Source organism: Ursus maritimus, unplaced genomic scaffold (genome assembly GCF_017311325.1).
Source record: "Ursus maritimus isolate PB19 unplaced genomic scaffold, ASM1731132v1 scaffold_13, whole genome shotgun sequence".
In the NCBI taxonomy this organism is placed as follows: domain Eukaryota; kingdom Metazoa; phylum Chordata; class Mammalia; order Carnivora; family Ursidae; genus Ursus; species Ursus maritimus.
This window is the reverse complement of record NW_024423675.1, coordinates 58,553,055-58,572,037: the sequence shown is the minus strand read 5'-3', so window position 1 is coordinate 58,572,037 and position 18,983 is coordinate 58,553,055. Positions and strand designations below refer to the sequence as shown.

The following is an 18,983-nucleotide window of genomic DNA, read 5'->3' as shown; positions in this document are numbered from 1 at the left end:
AAAAAAAAAAAAAAAAAAATCTAAAAAAAAAAAAAAAATCCTAACGGCAGATACCTTGAAACTTAACATCCTCAGTCCACTTCCATTGGAAAATGAGACCTTACAGTATTTGTCTAAAAGGCTTTCCTGAAAAGCTACTTTTTTCACTTCTACTGGGATTCTTGGGAAAAATCTGAAGCTCTCCTAGTGACATTCTGTAGGCGTGACTTAAAAGCCTCCACTCTGGGAATTCAGACCTTGCACCACTAGATCATGAGCTACGTCAGAATGGGGATCACGATTTTTCTCTCCTCATATTCTCAAAAGCATCCCATGGGCCACAGCTTGGCACCTGAAGGGCATTCCAAGAAACGCTTGCTGTGTGAATGGCTGGATGAACACGGGCCCCGGGGCACCTGACAGCAGAGGCCGACTCTCTCGCTTAAGCCCCAACCCAAAGCCTAACTAAGCTTTTACTCTATTGCATTGCTAAGCTGTGCATCTTCATCCTGTTCCTTCTCGTCCTCACAGTACACAAGCCATCGCCTGGACCCTCCAGCTAGAAAGCTCGGCAGTACCTGGAAAAGGTAGACGTCTCCAAAGGAGTTGCTGAGGCAGAACACGTTTTCCTTCTTGGGATGTTCTGGGACCGACTGCACTATGCTGTCCTCTGCAAACAGGGCACACCGAGGGGCGCTGCTCTGATCCATGGAATTCTTCCCATAGGTCTCATAGAACAGCAGGGTGCAACCTAGGAGAGAGAGAAGCAAACAACATCTCTGTCATCTCTGTGATATCTGTCACAGGTCCCTGCTTGGCCACAGCCCTGGTGTGGGACCTGCACAGTGGTATAACCTCTGGGGTTTCTCATCTGTAAAATGGGGTTAATAACCACACCTTCTGGGGCTGCTGTGACGACCAAAGGAGCCCTCGAAGAACTTAGAAGAGTTTCTGACTCTTATTGTAAGCAACAATAAATGCCTGGTATTGTTATTACTATGATACCGTGTTTACAAAAACCTCTCCTTTTCACCCAAGTTATGCTACTACAACAAGGCATACTTTGGATACCAGAATTTCCTTTTGTATTACATGACTGGTTGTCTCATTCCACTTTTTTCCCCTCTCTCCCTCCCTCCCTTCCTCTTTTAATGTATCCCTTACCTTCCCCCCACTTTCCCAGTTTTTAAGCAAATTTTAAAATGCTCACGAGTATGTTCTCTTGTTGAAAAACCTTCATCCAATCACTACTTTTGAGCACTTCCCATGTGCTGAGCCCTGGCATCCAAATATGGCCAATAGGGTCCCCAAGCCCCTGCTCTGAACAACCTCTCACACTGATGGGAAAGAAGCACCAGCCTGCTCTCAGCTGCACTGCGAATGAACGAGGTCCACTGCATGACTGTTTTCCCCTCTGAGTTAGGAGTCCTCACTCATAAAAGCCTAGTGTTTCAATAAAAACAAAAACAAAACAACTATTTCATGCTAGCCAGTCTCACTCCCTCCTTCGAAAGCCCATCTTAATCTGGACAGATCAGTTCAGATCACGGAATCCAGCACAGCACAGAAGCCAGGAGAACAAGATGCTGGCAGGTAGCTCTAACCTCAGAAAGCGTGTCACCGGGACAGCACTTTCCCCTCCCTGGTACTTAATGATCTCCAGAAGCACTAGCAACCTTTCTTCCTGCAAACAAAAGGCACCCACACTAGGCTAAGAGAGGCTTCCAGAAGAAGGGAAAGCACCAGGAAGTATCTGGCCAGGGTGCTCCCGCAGGGCTGAGCCAGTCTCTTTTTCCAGCCACTGATGCACTTAGAAACAATGTCCCCAAATCTTTCCATCAGGAAAGTCCTGTCTGACTGCTGCTGTGTATGCAACCTGCCATGACCTGGGGACCCAAGGGTCAGGGTCAAGGTGACAGACCCATGCCAGTTCTGCCCAGACCAAATTCTTTCCGATGGGTGAACACTCACTTCCCAGTTTCCCTACCATTGTACGCCCAGCGGCTGTGGTTTGAGTCATGACATCTAGAGGAAATGAACACAACCTTGGGCAGGTGCCAAGATGCCGCCAACCCGAACGCCCCATCTACCGTGGCAGCATGAAACCAAAACAGGACATGTCATGTTAGACCCAGGCCAGGATGGAAAACTGTATGCGCAATTCTGTTGCTTCAAATTTAAAGAAGAGGAAATCAGCTGTCAATGTACTACATCAAAGTTAACCTCATCTGTGTCTCCAATGTTGGGGTGATAAGGCTGAGGGAAATGGGTGCACCCCTGTCTGTGGCATCTCCTGCCCCCGCAGCCCCCACCCAGGACTTGCGGCCACCAGCCCAGCCCAGTCCCCACCAAGAGATGGTATTGGCCTGGAGGGCTGCCGGTGGAAGTTCTCGTCACAGTAGCAGAAAGAGAAAACAGACTGAAACAGCGGTAGAAGTATGAGAATAGACGAGGTACCAGTAGAAATATCACCAGTGGAAAAAGAGAACTAGTCTCGTCTTCCCTCAAACCCACCTTTTCCCTGACACCCTCCCAAGCCACACTCATCAAACCATCCCCAGATGCCCACCGCAGGGCAGAACCACCAGCATCCCCAAATGACTGCATGAACCCCTCTCCTAACTCACGGGAAAAGACATATAGAAAGCAGAATTACCTTCGGTAAAAATGTATGACATCCTCCAAGCCCTAAAAAAGCACGTATGCCCTCAGCACACTATACATTCAACACAGGTGTATAACCAGACGGCATGCTTATAGCTGCTCTCTCCAGAACACACCAGATACTTCAAGAACTCAAAATTCTGCTTAAATGTACATGCGGGTATATACACACAGATGTGTGTGTGTGTGTGTGTGTGTGTGTGTGTGTTTAACTAAAATTAAACCAAATAGTTAAGTCCAAACATTACAACTTGGATTCTAAGCCAAGAAAGTTGAACTCAACCTAGTGAATTCCCAGAGGAAAGAGGTATAGAAAGCCACATGGAAAAGGTTATGCTGGAAAAAAACATCTTTATCGCATGACTTTCCTTGGCTGCAAAGGAAAGGAAGGAATGTGTGCTTGATAACATTTACACTTACAAAGCACCCTTTCTCCATGGGTCTTGAAGTGTTTTATGAGCAAGCACCAAGGCAGCGGGGCACAGGCAAGAGCGCAGATTCTGGAACAGTCAGACCACTTGGGTCCGTCCCTGCCGCAGGGGTCAGCAGCAGAAGTCCCTGCGGTAGCTTCCAGGATGGAAGACCAGAGCCTGGAGATGGGCTCTTCCAAGTCTATGGAAAACCTGCCTGAATCTCCTCCTCCAGGAAGCCCCCCATGATCTGGCTCTGCAGAATGCCTTCAGGAGCAGGGAAATCAGGAAGGTAGTGTCCTTCCACTGGCTCATGGCTCTGGTCACTGTTGTACTTTCACTTTGGAATCAGCTTGCCTGCCAACTATTAGTGCCATCCTAACCCCTGGAGAACCAGAATAAATCCAGCACCCCTTCCACAAGACTGTGGCTCACTGCCACCCCTGCCTTGTCTTCTCCAAGCTAAATGTTCCTGGGTCCTGATGACACCCTCCATACAGCCCGGCTCTAAACCCTCGGGCTGTCACCTATGGCCCCAATTCTTAGAGCAGGTCATGGACACACAAACACACACCATCACCAGCCTCCACCTTGGGGGGGGTGGTATTTCAGAGCCATTACAACAGGCAGGAAGCGACTTCCCAAAGCATCCGTTTTAACAAACAAATTTTACATTAAAAAATAAACACAATAAATAAACAAACAATTTAAAAACCAGATACATGTCCCATGTGGAGTCGAGCACATCTCTCTCAGACAACACGCCGGAAGGAGGCAGCTTCAGACTGTGATTCATAATCAATCCCAGATGCTCGCTCTCCTGCGAAGACATTTTCACGCCCCTCTCCAGTCAGAGATTCAGGTCGAACCTCTTCAAGAATCCTCCTCTTGCTTACTAACAGGGCTCCTGCACTATCGTACCCCCCAGGACAGAAGTGGCCAGCTCCACCCAGGGCAGAGGGAGGAGAGACCGCTGCGGGGGCAGAACCGGGACATCTGTAATGAGGTAGCCAAAGACCATGTTCCCTCTTTTCTTTTTCTTTTTTTTTTTTTTTAAGATTTTATTTATTTATTTGACAGAGAGAGAGAGAGAGACAGCAAGCGAGAGAGGGAACACAAGCAGCAGGAGTGGGAGAGGAAGAAGCAGGCTCCCAGCGGAGGAGCCTGATGTGGGACTCGATCCCAGGACGCTGGGATCACGCCCTGAGCCGAAGGCAGACGCTTAACAACTGAGCCACCCAGGTGCCCCATGTTCCCTCTTTCAAATCACACTTTTATCTTGACTTCATCATGTTGGAAACGCACTCCAGGAATGGCCCACCGCTCAACCCCCCAAATCTCCCTGTAATGCTGGGCAGCCACATCTCCCCATCCCGTACTTGGATGGTTGTTTGATTATTAAACCTGAGAACGTAACTTATCCCTTCAAACTGTATCTTGCTACACTCGACCCTTTATTTCAACTCTCCAAATCTCGCCCATCATTTGGTGTGAGAACCTGCCTGCCCAGGATGCCCAAACGAGAGGGAAGCTCTTGGGCCTTCCTCAGCCACAATGTATCATAAGCTGGAAAAGAGGACTGGGTCTTGGGTTTTATAAACCCTCCAGTTTGCTAGGGAAAGGTGCCTCTTAAAGACAAAATGCCTTCCAAAGTGTACCTTTCCCAGACAGGCTTCAGGGTTATTATGAAATGGTACCAGCTCCCCAAAGCTGGGGTGGGGGTGGGGGCAGCTCACAATTTCTACATGGGGGGCAGGGGGATGAAAAAGCAAGAAAGGAGCCCTGTGGAAGGGCTCCAGGTCCTTCACACATATTGTATGCAGATAGGACTCCCATTTCTGCTTTCCCCCAGGATAGGGAAGGCTGTCACCCAATAAGGTCTGGCTTTGAACACCACTCTCAGTTCCTCTGACAAGAGTCACAAGATGATGGTGCAAAAGTGCCAGAGGCTGTGAGGGGCCCTCCTGCTTGCATCTGTGTAAACCATCTTTAGATCTGTATAAACCCACACTCGCTCCTCCTCAGGACACTTAGATAGCTTCCCATCTATACATCCACAGTGAGCAAGGCAATTTTAAGTTTTAAGTGGCAACGCTTACAAGAAACTTTCATCGTCTTAACAAAACAAATCCTTACTCCTATTTCCTTTACATTAAAAAAAAAAAAGGCATTTGTTTGTGATAACAATTAGACTTTCTTCGTTTATAAAGGTTAGAGGACACAAATCAGATAATCCGGACGTTGGTTGTCGTACGAGCTGAGAAGGACACTTGTGCAGAACGGGATACTCAGGATCTACATTTGGTTATTTACTTGGAGTATTTTTACCCCCAGATGCAAAAAAAAGTATTAAAGAATGGTACGGAAATGCCTATAGAATAATAAGCTATAACTATTAAATTCAATCACTACGTATTAGAACAAATAATATAGATGAATATTACATTAGCCGTGTTATCCAGGTTTGGGAAAGTAACTGTAGCAAAGCATGCTGGGAGATTTTGTATCAAATCCCTTCACACTGACACAAATTAACACTGGACTGACTGGTGCTTCCTAGGAGAGGGGACAGTTGGAAGAAATGATTCCAGTGGCCCTGAGTCAACAATGCACTTACCTTTCAGTGTTACCCAGTACTGTTTCCACTTCCTCCGGGCCACCAATTCGAGCTTCCTTTCCTTCTGCAAAGTGACAAGGGGTTTGAAGAACAGCCATCCGGCTTTTCGGACCACCCCTTGCTCCTTCTCGAAGAGCAGATCGAGTTGCTCCAGAGAGCTGAGGGACCCGCTGCTGGAGTCTGCGGTTTCTGTGGACGTTTCTACATTCTCTGTATTGGTCCTGCTCATTTCCAACTCCCGCATGAAATTCTCATAAATGTTCTGTTGGAGGGGATCGCTGCCAATTGCATGAGAAGATTCGCTTCTCTGGGACAGGATCTGAGCTGAGCCCCCACACCACGGTGAAGCAGACACCTGGAAGGCCCCCTGCCCGTCCGTGTTCAGTCCATCTGAGCGGCTGTCGAAGTAGTCACTGCCTTCCTTGGACCTCGGCTCCTGTGGGTAATGCAGACGACCACCCATCAGAGGTTATGTACTTTATCCAAAGCGTCCCTTCCCCAACACTGCAAACGTGTCGTACCGCTGACTGCTAATGCTGCTGCCGCACAGCAAGATTCTTTTAACAAAAATGCGTCCTCAGTCGTCAAGTCACCAAACCGGAAAGAACTGTAGAGACAGTGTTGCAAAACCCAGTCTACAGCCAGTGGAGTCAAAGCTTAAAGATAGGAACAAAATACTCCTATCTTAAATCTAACCTATACTGAGCATCAAGACATTAACCAGCGTATTTATAACATATCAGTGAAGATTTCTAGGCTGACATTTCTTTGCTGTGAATCAGTGTCTTCCTGGAAGGAATTCATGCTCTTGCTGTCTGTCTTCCTCCTGGATCCTTTTAAAGCTAAGGTAGGAAATCTCTAGTTCCAGGATCAAGGGAGGTAGGGAATAGGCACTCGGGTATTGTCAGGTGTTGTTACACAAACTTCTCTTCCTCTGCCCAAAACAGTCAGTCCCCAGCTTCTCCCGACCTCTACCCATATCAAGACTTGAGGGTCTCTCGCATCTTACTTTCCTTCTTCAGACAGTAAAAACCATGCACCTGGGATTCTTCACCTACCAAAAGTATTTGCTAGTAACTGTTGTTTTTCATAAATAGTATTTTTTTATTTGGGCGTTTCTTCTGTGGAAAGAACATATTCATTTACTTACATCCTTTCATTCAAACATCTGTTTTATTCTAGGCATTGGGGAGACCAAAGACATGATTCTTAACCAGCCTTCAGTGTGTACTACAACATAAAATCAGACACAGGCAGCTCTAAATAAAATTAATATTTATATAATAATGGCTGCCCCCTATGAGACTACAACACGCTGAGCCCTGAAGGGGCCATGCAGAGAGCTGACAACATGGAATGTTTCCTCATTTAGAGAAGTCTAGTTATTCAAAAAGAATAACTTTCAGACAGGCCATTCACTGATAAACACCACTAACTACATTTTTCAGCAGAAGGTAAAAGCCTCATTTGAGACTCAAAAGACACTACCATTCCAAATTTAGAGCCTAGATTAAGGTAAGTCTGCAGAGCGGTGCTAAGCATACCCATCTCCTCAGCTGCTAGAAGGCTTTCCATTATATTGCCTTACCCATTAAAATAAAAATGAGGGGAAATGGAGTCAAGGACCACTGACCAAAGGCCTTATTCTGAATTTTCCACTGTGAGGAGGTGTTTTCCTTTCAAACATTCCATCCAGAAATCCAGTAGCAAGTACTTGCTATCTTTTGTAGGAAAATCATCAATTGGAGAGTGCTTCCAAATACCCAGGGGCTATACACAACCGAGCCCCAAGCACAGCTATTACTAACGAAAATATTGTTTTCCACTTGTGTTTACACTGTGTCCCATAGTCGGATTTATTTATACACAGATGCTTATGCAAGAACAGAGCAAATAAGCCAGCTGCAGTGAGTCACTTAGAGAAGAAACTTACAAAATAGTTTCAGATTTTTTTTTGTCACTTTGTTGCTCTTCGAAAACTCCCAAGAGGTGAAGGAATACTTCTCATTTAGCGAGCATTAACATCATTTCAGCTATGACTATGACTCTGACTCATAGCCCCCAAACACCGGGATGCCTCAGACACCCCCAAGAGCTATAGTGGGGTGTTTCAAAACAAGCCAAACTCTGCCAGAGAAAGACGCTCAGGTGCCAAACTTAAATGTGACCTATAAACATCCTTGACAGTGTTTCTCAGAAGAGAGTCTTCCAGTTGCAGTCACAGCGCTGACTTCTAAATGTTCCACCACGGCAAAGCATGACAAATTTTCCTCCGTAAGAAATGGGAAAATATTGCGTTTTAGCATTTATTACTGATTCTTAGACATGAGCTTTCCCAGTTTCTAACACACTTCTGAAGCTTTCTATCAAGAATCCTAATAAGCAGTGACTGATTTTTAGGCTAATTGGAATGAATGAATGGACGTCCATCCCTAAATCGGCTCAACAAGATTTACTTTTTTTTTTTTTTAAGATTTTATTTATTTGAGGTAGAGAGAGAGAGATCATAAGCAGAAGGGAGAGGGAGAAGCAGACTCCCCGCTGAGTGTGGAGCCTGAGGTGGGGCTGGATCCCAGGACCCTGGGATCATGACCTGAGCCGAAGGCAGACGCTCAACAGACTGAGCCACCCAGGCCCCTCAGCTAGATCTCCTGATCACCGTGCTACGGGTGTGAAACCAAGGAGCCATGTTATATGTGTACACAGAGCAGTCTGATTTCCATTTCTCTGCCTGTAACTAGATAATCATAAGCAATGGATAACCATTCATGACCAGGGCACTACAGCAAAGAGAAAACAGGGACTCAAGAGAATTCAATCACTCTCGGGAGGTAAAACTCCTGATCATGCCTCACTTTCTAGGAAAATGTATTCAAATCCACACCTTGCCATTCTTCACGTGCCTTTTTCCTTCACCCCACAGTAGAAACCACTCTCTGTGGCTACGCAGCCCTCAAAGAGCCACGAGGTCTAAAATGAAGAGGGCCCAAAGGCCAGGGTCTCCACATCTTGAATGTCCTCTGTCACTGCCACCCACCAAATATGCCTGGCCCTCTGCCCAGGCCCAGGGCACGGTCATTCCTTCTCCCTCTCCCTCCCTCCGAGTTAGGCATGACCATGCTACTTGCTTTGGCCAATAAATGTGAACAGAAGTGAAACGTGGAAGCTTTAAAAGCTAACACACGATTTTCTTTCTCCTTCTGCTATCACAGCTCGCAGTGTTCCAGATGGAACTGCTCTATGGACCTGGGGTCCCAGAGAGGAACAGTGCAGACCAGAGTGACAGCACGGGAAAGAAAGAAACTTTGCTTGTGCTAAACCTTGGAGATCTGAGAGCTTTGTTACCTCAGCATAACCCAGCCCACCCTCACTGACAGAACTGAAAGTTCACCCAGGACAGGAACAAGGACTCACAGTTCAGACCCATTAATATGAAGGGTTTATTGGCATCAAACACATAACTCCTTTCTAGCACATTCTCTCCCTCTCTCTCCGATTAGTGTGATATTCTTTTTCAGTTGTGTATGCTTTTTCACTAATGTATCTCCTTTTAGGGTCTAACTCACCCTACTGGTTAAAAGCCCTAAAAAGAAGGGGTTGCTCTTTTCATATTACTTCTTAGAAAGTCAAAACAAGCAAGTCTATCCATCATGTAAGGGTTTCTGGACCTTAGCCCTGCGGGCAGACAGAAGTTTGTGCACATGTGAGAATGCGCATTCAATGGTGCCATGTTACAACACATCATCAGAAATTTTGCTCCCATGCAATAACTACATTTTTAAGGATCTAAACCTGAACTTTGCCATAAATCGTGAAAAGAAAACAAAGGAGGAAAAAAAACACGACCAACAAAAGTGGCATAGTTGCCAGAAAAATCCATCTTGCTCACCTTTATATATTATCAATTGTGGGAACAGGAGCAAAACTAAAAAGCTGCCTTCATAGCACTCTTTTTAAAAATCCAAAGCAGTTTACCGTAACACTCGATAAACCCAAAGTAATTACCAGTGGCCATCAACAATATGTTGGCCATGTGTTTAATTGGAAAAAGCTCGGGTATGAGGTTTAGCAGAAACAGCCTTGGCCCTGGCTTCTTCAACAACTAGCCATGTGTCTTCAGGGAGGACCCTCAAATTCCTTAAGCCTTACTTTCTTCATTTTTAAAATGAGGGGGAAGTCCTTTCCAGCTTTCAATTTTGGATTCTTTGATTATATAACCAGGCTTACAAACCATTCAGAGCGAAGTCTCTGGATGATCCAAACATGAAGGAGGTTACCTCCCATGGGGACAGTGAGGGCCTGAGTGGGACAGAACGCAGTCAATACACAGTGGCTACTGGTCTGCCTTTAGCCAAACTGAACCTGAATGACACTCAGTAGAGCGGCCTGAGAGGCAGGCCACACACACAGACAGACGAGAAACATACTCTGTGCAAACAAGAGATGTGGAATAACCGGCTCAATGCCAGGATCAATTCGGGGTCAGAGTAAATGACGACTACACCTCAGTCAGCAACAGAACACCTGAATCAAAAAGGCACAAAAGTTGTCAGTGTGGGATTGCAGCCCCAGAGAAAGCAGGAACTATTTCCCCCATGAGGCTCAACTTCTGTCACCTCTTCGGGACATGGGACCTGAGAGAAAAGGTCTAATCTCTACTGGGCAGTGGTTGAGTATAAAGAAGGGAGGAGTAAGGAGTCAGCAAATTACTACATCCAGGGATATAAAGAGTTCTGTGGCAGGACGGTGATCATCTGTTCTTTATCTCTGGGTAAAGGGGGAGCCAAGGGCAACAAAGCACAACACAGGTGGGGTGCTGGTGGTGTACTCCATGCATAAGACGGAAACAGCTACTAGTAAGTTTTAGAGCTCTGACACAATCTACTTAGGGAAGTCATATTCTTGTTCACCCCTAACGCTCTATAAAATTGTATAATTACCTATCTATCTAGGATGGATAAAACGCAGTTTTACTAGAGACAAACGGCCCACTTAAATTCTCTTCAACAATGTGACTTATACTGGGCAAGAAAAAAAAAAGAAAAAGTTTTCTTCCTTCTACAAATAACTAAAAGTAGAAACAAACAAAACAGAAAAGCCAAGAGCAGAAGAACTAAAAACCTAGCAATTGCCACTAGTTACCTAAAAAGGCAACATGTTACTCTCCTTCCTGGTGACTAAGCCACTTTGTTTCCCCACTATGACTTTATACCTCATTATTATGTATAAGTAGTATCATCATCACAATTCTTATTTTATTAGGCATTATATTTTTGTTATTACATGTTCTTGGGTACAAGATGTTTTCAAAACTGTTTGTGCTCCCCATTAGAAGGTGGTGAGATTATACAGATTATTTTTTTTGATGTACCAAAAAAAGATGTTAATTTCCCCAAAGTAATGTCAAGTTCAGGAAGGTGACTCAGCCCAAAATAACGCTCTATCTCTCCTTTTTGTTTAGGCTTCAAGAACGAGCTCTAGCAAAATTTTCAGATGACCAATTCACTGGGGAATCCTCTGGAACGCTGTACTTTCTAAGGACAGTCTGGCCACGTCTTCGGACAGGGCCTGTGGCGTTCACACCAGAGCACAGGAGGTGAGCTTGCACAGCATCAGAAAGCGTGAAGTTGTGGGTTAAGAGTAAAAGTGCACATCTGAAGCTCAGGAGAAAAACCACCACCACTCACTGCCGCAGACAAGAGGCGCCCAGGCTGAGACTAAACTCTTCAGTCCCTGAGCTCCATTAGCCTCAGGCCGGTGCTCCAGGGCAGCTCCGCCACACTCCTGTTTTAGGGACAGGGAGCCCGAGGGAACCTGCCCTTCCACCCTAAGGTGCACCCACCTGGAGCTTCCTTTTCTTTCTGGAGAGGCTCCCCGTCCAGTCACTGATGCGGCGCATGCGGGCTTTGAGCGTGTCCTTCTTGGAGGCGTCCTCGGTCAAGGCCTTGGACTTGCGGCACGGGAGGGTGAAGGACGAGTACGGGCCGGGGTCCCTGCGCTCCACCCGGGACGGCACGTCCATGTCCGAGGCAAAGGACACGCGGTGGCTGAGGCTGGCGTGCGCGCCCACGAACTCGTCGGACAGCCGCAGACCCGACGGCGCGGGGCTGGGCGCGGGGTAGAGCTCCCGGAGCGAGGACAGGGACGAGCTTTGGTTGAACGGCTTTGGGGCCCCGGGCGGCGGGAAGTCGGCGCAGAGGCGGGGGGCGGGCGGGCCGGGCACCGGGAAGGAGCCCTCGGCCTCGCTGGCCTCGCTGGCCTCGCCCGCGGGGCCCCAGGGGGAGTCGTACCAGGACGACTCGGAGCTCAGGGAGCTGCCCTTGCTGGAGCGCGGGCGCGAGTCCGGGGGCGAGTCGGGCCCCGGGCCCAAGGTGGGCGAGTAGCGCAGCAGCTGCACCGGGCCGCCCGCGTCCCCCGGGGGCCCCCTGCCCTGCTGGCCACCGTTGTGGAACTCGACCCGCAGGCAGCCGTCCAGCTTCCCCAGCGTCTTGATGAGCACCCTGGGGCTCTTGCGGTCCTCGCCGGGCGGCGTGGCTGCCGCGCTCTCGTTCCTCCCGTAGCAGTTGAGAAGGTGTCCATTGCAGTCCCTCGAGGCCACGGGGTCGTCCGCCCGCTCGTGCCCGACGTAGAGGAAGCCGTTCTCGGCGGAGAAGGCCGCGCTGCTGCCCTGGAAATCATTTCCTGAGGCGTTCGTCCTGTGCTTGGCGTAGGCACTGTTTTTGGGGACTTTGCACGTGGGTCCGCCCAGTCTCGACGCATAAGGCTGATTGCTCTTGAAGTGAGAAAGGCAGCTTCGGGCCAGGGACCGGGACTTGTAGCCCGCCCCGCTGCTCCCGTGACCCCACCCGTGCAGTGACTTGTCATCTTTCGCATGGCTGCTGCGGATTTTCAGGGAGCAAGGCTTCTGCTTAGCACCAGTAATAGTATTGCTATGATTCTTAGATCCTTGAAGGGTGTACTGACTCTCAGAGTTCCCCATTTTAACCTAAATTAAGAACAGGAGCATCAGTAAGAAACATGACCTAAGGTGCACTCCCTTATGACAGAATTGTCTAAAAAAAGAAGAAAAAAAAAAGTTCCACACATGAGGAAGGAACCAAGCAACTTTTTTTTTTTTCCTGTGCCTCACACAATTCAGAGAAGTAGGGACAAAAGTTACCTACTGAATTGGTCCTTTTCGTGCCATGCAGGTCATCAAGCAAGTAGACAATATTACGGACCCATGTGCTAGTTACTTGAAACACATAATTTGTTGTATGATATTAATTGACACTGAATAGTTATAAAAATCAGCTTAAGGCAGAGGCCTCCTTTCAGCTTGGTGTTGAGAGGTTCTGAATAAATGCCTCTTGGAAAGAAACATGAGGGGAAAGCATCTTTGCTCTGGCAATCCGATACACTGATTTTTCAGTGATCAGAGAGAGATTTCTATTATACACAAGCTACTAGAAGAGCAAATACCACACCCCAATAGAAGAGCCTATGGCTCATTTGTAATAACATGAGTCCGGGTACCACACTCTTTTGGAGCTTTGATATATCACATAGAGAAGGAACACCATGAAAAGAAGTCCCCAAAAACTAGGCTGAGATGAAGACAAGGTTGGGGCAGAGAATAAAAGCTGTCATGTGGGGCAGAAAAACATTTTAATAAAACTAATTTCTAGTGCCTCTCTAAAGCCTTTGAGGGTCCTCATTTTAGCACATGATGAGGAAAAAAAGAAGCTGACTTATCAAAATGTCGATGTCTGAAAAAAATTTAGATTCTTTTCATTCCCTTTAAAACCCCAACATGTTCAAGGAGTCTGTTAGTTAAGCCAAACACGCAAGTCTAAATTTGAGCAAAGCTTCCCCCTCAGTTTTTCATTCTAACCAGTATATCACTATTTGAAGCAAGTTGGAGGTCATGTTTCCAGTTCCATTTCAAAATATATTTAGTAGGTTTTTAATTTTACTTCTTTTACACCTAAGAATGTACAGCCACAAAAGTCAAATGGATTGACTTTGGTGGGAGTTAGCAAACACATTTTAAAACAAAAATAACCAGATCAAACAATTAAACTTACTTATTACCTTGATCACACTCTTGCCACTTGACGTGAACCCCAACTCACGTGAGCTGGCTTTACCTGAAGGGGAGATAAACGGTCAGTAGGCTCTACGTGGTCCTAGAACAAGGCAGCATGGTTAACAAGGATGGCAAGGGAGTCCACGAAATGATCCTGAAAAACAGAAATACAAGAGAACTGTCAAGCGTTTTACACTAAGCTCCCGCAAGGTAAAAGCAGAGGTTTCGCATAAATTAGATGAAGAAACAACCAGTGTTCAGAATCCCTGTCAGAATAATAAATGAAATGTCTGTGAACTGCCTGATTCATCAGAGGTGTTGGAAGATATAAAGGAAGCCAGAACTGCCCATCCAATCTTGTAAAGGCCATTAACTCAACACACAGTCTGTAGTCAAATGCGTGCCTTTGTTTCAGGGGAGGGCAGGTGAAGGCGCTGGCATGAGTCACGGCTCATCTGTCACCACCATTAAGAAAACAACTTTCAGACTCTGCACCCTGACGGGACCGCAGGAGCATCATCCTGATAGGACAACAGTGCATTGTTCTCTATTGGACTCAGCAGTGAAAACAAAACCCCAAATGCAGAATCACAGTGAAACAGCCCTTGGACGAAATAACTTCTCTTATAGAGGATGACCCCATAACAGAGATGAAAAGTTTATCTCCAGCATATGTTTCGGTGTTTCTACACAAGAAGCAGGAGCAGGAGGCCCACCTTGGAAGGTGAAATGACAGGCTGGGGGGTGGCCATCTGGCGGCACTCACCCCTGGAACACAAAGCCAGACAGAGAGTGCGGAGCAGTGTGGGTTCAATTGTGACTTTTCCCCGTTCAAAAAAAAAAAAACATACATATATATATATATATGTGTGTGTTATATATGTGTTACATATGTGTTATATATATGTTATATATATATTTGTAAATTGTGTTAAAATACACATCACATAAAACTGACCATCTGAACCACTTTCAAGTGTACAGTTAGTCGTGTTCAGTACCTTCGTATCGTTGCGCAGTCTCCAGAACCCTTACCTCACAAAACTAAAACTCCCCACCCGTCCCCGCAGCCCCGGCTCCCACCATTCCATTTTCTGTCTCCGTGAATTTGATACTCGAGGTGCCTCATGTAACTACAATCACATAGCATTCGTCTTTTGGGGACGGGCCTCTTTCACGTAGTAAAATGACTTCAAGGTTCATCCATGTTATAGCTTAGGTCAGAATTCCCTTCCTTTTTAAAGCTGGGGCGCACTCCACTGCACGCAGACACCCCATTCTGTTCATCTACTTTTCCACCAGTGGGCACTCAGACTGCTTCCCACGCACTGGCCGCTGGGAACGAGGCTGCTATCCACACAGTCTACAAACACGTCTGAGCCCCTGCTCTCGGTCCGCTGGGCTATTCACCCAGAGGCGGAATTGCTGGCTCCTGTGGTAATTCTAGGTTTGATTTTTTAAGGAACCACCATACTGTTTTCCACAGCAGCTGCACCACTGTAACACGCCCACCAACGGCGTGCAGGGCTCCAGTTTCTCCACACTCTTACCAACACTGTTGTCGTCTGGGTGTTTGGTAGCGGCCGTCACAGGGTACGCGAGGATACCTTCCGGCAGCCGCAGTGCGCCTGCTCTCTGATGACTAGTGGTGCCAACCGTCCTTTTTTGTGCTGGCCTTCCATACAGCTTCTTTGGAGGGTGCCACAGTGACTTTTAAAGTTAATGAAGCACCGGCCCTAAGTTTCTCCAATAAGGCCATAGACACAAGTCTGCCTGAGACTTCAGTCTACTCTCACATGTGCGTTTTAAATTGGGGGGCTGAGGGGAATGTCAAAAAGATCTTTCACTCTGGCAGTAGCAGGGGGATCTAACAGCCTCTCACTCACATTGGCCTGAAACGGCACCTGCTACGCTACCGACCGCTTCCCCTCCAGTGGGCGCTCTCGCACATATCTAAAAGAGGGAATAGCCACTGGTTGAGATGCCACTAAAACATGGCCCCCATGAGCACTCTGACCCCAGAGTGGGATCACAGGAACCCCACCTTTGCTTCTTGGAAGGGGGAGGGGCAGAGGGAGAAGGAGAGAGAAAATCCTAAGCAGGCTCTACGCCCAGGGCAGAGCCCAACATGGGGCTCTATCTCACGACCCTGAGATCATGACCTAAGCTGAAATCAAGAGTCAGACACTTAACCAACTGAGCCACTCAGGCGCCTCAAGAACCCCACCTTTTAAAAGCTCAAAATCTGGGGCGCCTGAGTGGGTCAGTTGGTTAAGCATCTGCCTTTAGCTCAGGTCATGATCCCAGGGTCCTGGGATTGAGCCCTGCATCCGGCTCCCTGCTCAGTGGGGAGCCTGTTTCTCCCTCTGCCTGTCACTCCGCCTGTTTGTGTGTGTGCTCTCTCACTCGCTAATAAATGAAATCTATAAAAAAAGTAAAAATTAAAAATAAAAGCTCAAAATCTAAGTTGTCAGTATTTTCTCTGCTACACCTTAACTTAAGGAACTCAAAGTGGCCACAGTCGCTCCTGGCTGCCACCGCGGAGACCCCTTCCATGGACTGATCGCAGGGAGCCTCTGTGCTTGTTTACTTTGCTCAAGACCAAGGCCCGGTGATGACCCCAAAAGTGAAGGCTCCAGGGTCACTCACCCACAGCCGCCTGCTTTGTCAGGCCCCTCTGATCTGAAGGTCATATGCCTCAAGACCAGCACACATAGCACTGGCGTCAAGCTCTCCAAAGTCAGTGGCACACAACTGCCACTGAGAGGGCCCTTTGTCAGTTGCTCAAGGACACACAAAGGCCAGGATTCAAAGACACGGAAGGGCTACAGGTGGGAAGCTCAGTCCCCAGCAGCAGCTTATAACCTCAACTCATCCTACTACTTTTGAAATTAAGTAGCTTAATTTTTATGTCAGGTTATATTTCAGAAACATAGCCTAGGACCCTGTCCCTTACAAGACACTGTCACCCAAGGCCTGCAACTTTCAGGCTCATTCAATACACACCTGTTCTGAACTAAATGAACGAACGTCGCATGGTAGAAGGCTGACTTGACCACAGGCTGAGAGCAGGAATCATTCCCAACTGGGTCTGGCCAAAAGACTGACATGTATGCCCACGAGGACATGTTTCGATAACGAACACAACACTCCCTAGAGGAAAGCAGAAGGGGGGTGACAGGCGGGGAATACTGTGCATTGTTGCATGTGGGTATGCCTACCAGCTGTTGGACATCTCCAGCCAATCCTGGCAGAAGAAAACCAGCCTTAAACTAGAACGAAGGAGAATTTATTCAATATTTATGAGGAATTTATTGACAGGAAGGGTAATCTCTAAGGGAAATAATTATCCCTGAGGAGTTTGGCAAATTGAACAGATATTATCAGTCATGCTTCAGCTGTGATTTTTTGTCTGGAGAAAAGAGAATAAACAGGTCAAACGTTCAGCACCCCTGACTCCTTTACTAAGGGAATTTTATGGTCATTAAAAACTTTGTTGATAGAGTGCTGAAAATACTGAAACAACAGATTCCCTGTGAACTTTTTTTTAAAAAAGAGAAGAAATAGTTCAAAGCTCCCGGTGTCTTTAAGTAGAAAAAAATACGTATGAGGTACACTAACCTATAATAATCCGTATTAGGAATGCTACCGTGTAGTAACATGTATTAGGTATGTTAACCTACAATTTCTCTTACTAGGTATGCAAATGTGCATCCAGGCCCACAGCTGACTGACAGAGAATTTAGTGAAGTCATTCTGGAATAAATAATATGCTGCAAAGACTGTGTGTACTGAGCAAATATTATATGTTGCCTAAACACTTTTTATAATAATTATTTTATTTATTGGATAATAAAATATCACAATTTTTAAAAATGGACCACAACCTCATGAACCTAAAAGAAAAAAAAAAAGTTCTTGTCTTTTGTTGTTTTGCATTCCCTTCCAATCCCCAATTATATAAATGTGCTTTTTAAGCTAAAATCACAAATAAGAATGATGTTTGTTCTTGTTAAAACCGTGATCAATGACCACCCCCAGAAATGTCCAGCAACGTGAAGGAATTCACAAACACGTCACCACAATCCCAACAGCCACTGGGACCTACTGAAATCCACAGCAAAACATCTTTCAGGGGGAAATGCAAGATTTACCTTTTCTTCATCTGCCTCGAGCTCGGGCTTGAACTGATGGGTTAGATTCCCAAAGTCTCCATTTTCATGTAGTACAGAGTTTACAGCAGAGGAAAGACTGCTTTGTCTCTGGCCCAGGCCGGCTGCTCAGAAGGAGAAACTAAAGGGGGAAAAGAGGCAACCCCCAGGGGCCAGATGGTTCTGTGAGGAGGACTGGCGCTGAATGGGGACAGCAAGCACAATGGAGGCGTGGGGACACTGCACAAAAACAGATTGATGGCTGGGCAAGGCAGTGAGAGAAACTCGGGATCTACCACCATAAGACACCAACCAGGCTTCTCATAGAATTCCAGAGATTTTCATACTGAAATAAGAGCCTCATTCTTGTCCAAGGCCAACATTCCGGATGGTGATAAGAACTAAGAAAAAAGATGAGACTAGGACTAGCCATCATTAACCGTAACAATATCTACTTGGTTTCCTTTGTTTGGGGGTGGGAGGTTGGAGAGGGGGAACTTCAATCATTAAAAAGACAAATCTCAGAATCCTACTCTGGTTTGTGTCAGAGAACTTGAGTTTAAGACCTGTTTCCATCTCTTAAATAGCACAAGTCTTTGGGCAAGTTACTTACACTCTCTGAATCTCATTTCCCCCCACTTACAATTTTGAGGATAAAAATATCTACCCTACTTAGAGTGAGGCAAGTGTGGAAATATACATGAAACCACCTAAAAAACTGGGAAACATGCACAAATCTACAGTACTATTACTAATTTTTAGTTGTAAGTGTAATTTTGCGTACTATGATATCAAACCTTAGGACAGTCTGTTGTTTCAGACATTTTATTAACTATTATGTTAATTATTATATGTTTATATACAATAAACTTGAAATCTTCCAAGTTCTGTTAGCACTCTTCTGATTTTTATCAATTCTCCAAATTATAACAGCATAAAAACCACCTCATGTGTCAGAGGTCTGCCAAATGTCAACAAAAACAATGACACAAGCCATGGACTTATGTTATTAGACAGTCATGATAGAAACTGGACGAAAATAACCTAACTGCTCATTGAACAAGTGGTATGACTTTAAAGCAGTCATTCTCAAC

General features: G+C 46.3%; 1 protein-coding gene across 1 annotated transcript in view; it reads right to left on the bottom strand.

Moving 5' to 3' along the window:
- Positions 1-13,876, bottom strand: part of TIAM2 (TIAM Rac1 associated GEF 2) — a 107,386-nt gene extending 93,510 nt beyond the window's left edge. The window contains exons 1-4 of the mRNA XM_040627995.1: positions 13,744-13,876; positions 11,513-12,655; positions 5,671-6,106; positions 558-730 (exon numbers count right to left, since the gene is read on the bottom strand). Coding sequence (XP_040483929.1) covers positions 558-730; positions 5,671-6,106; positions 11,513-12,649 — 1,746 coding nt within the window. The 5' untranslated portion in view covers positions 12,650-12,655; positions 13,744-13,876. The remainder of the gene's footprint in view (positions 1-557; positions 731-5,670; positions 6,107-11,512; positions 12,656-13,743) is intronic.
- Between the last annotated feature and the right edge of the window lie 5,107 nt (positions 13,877-18,983).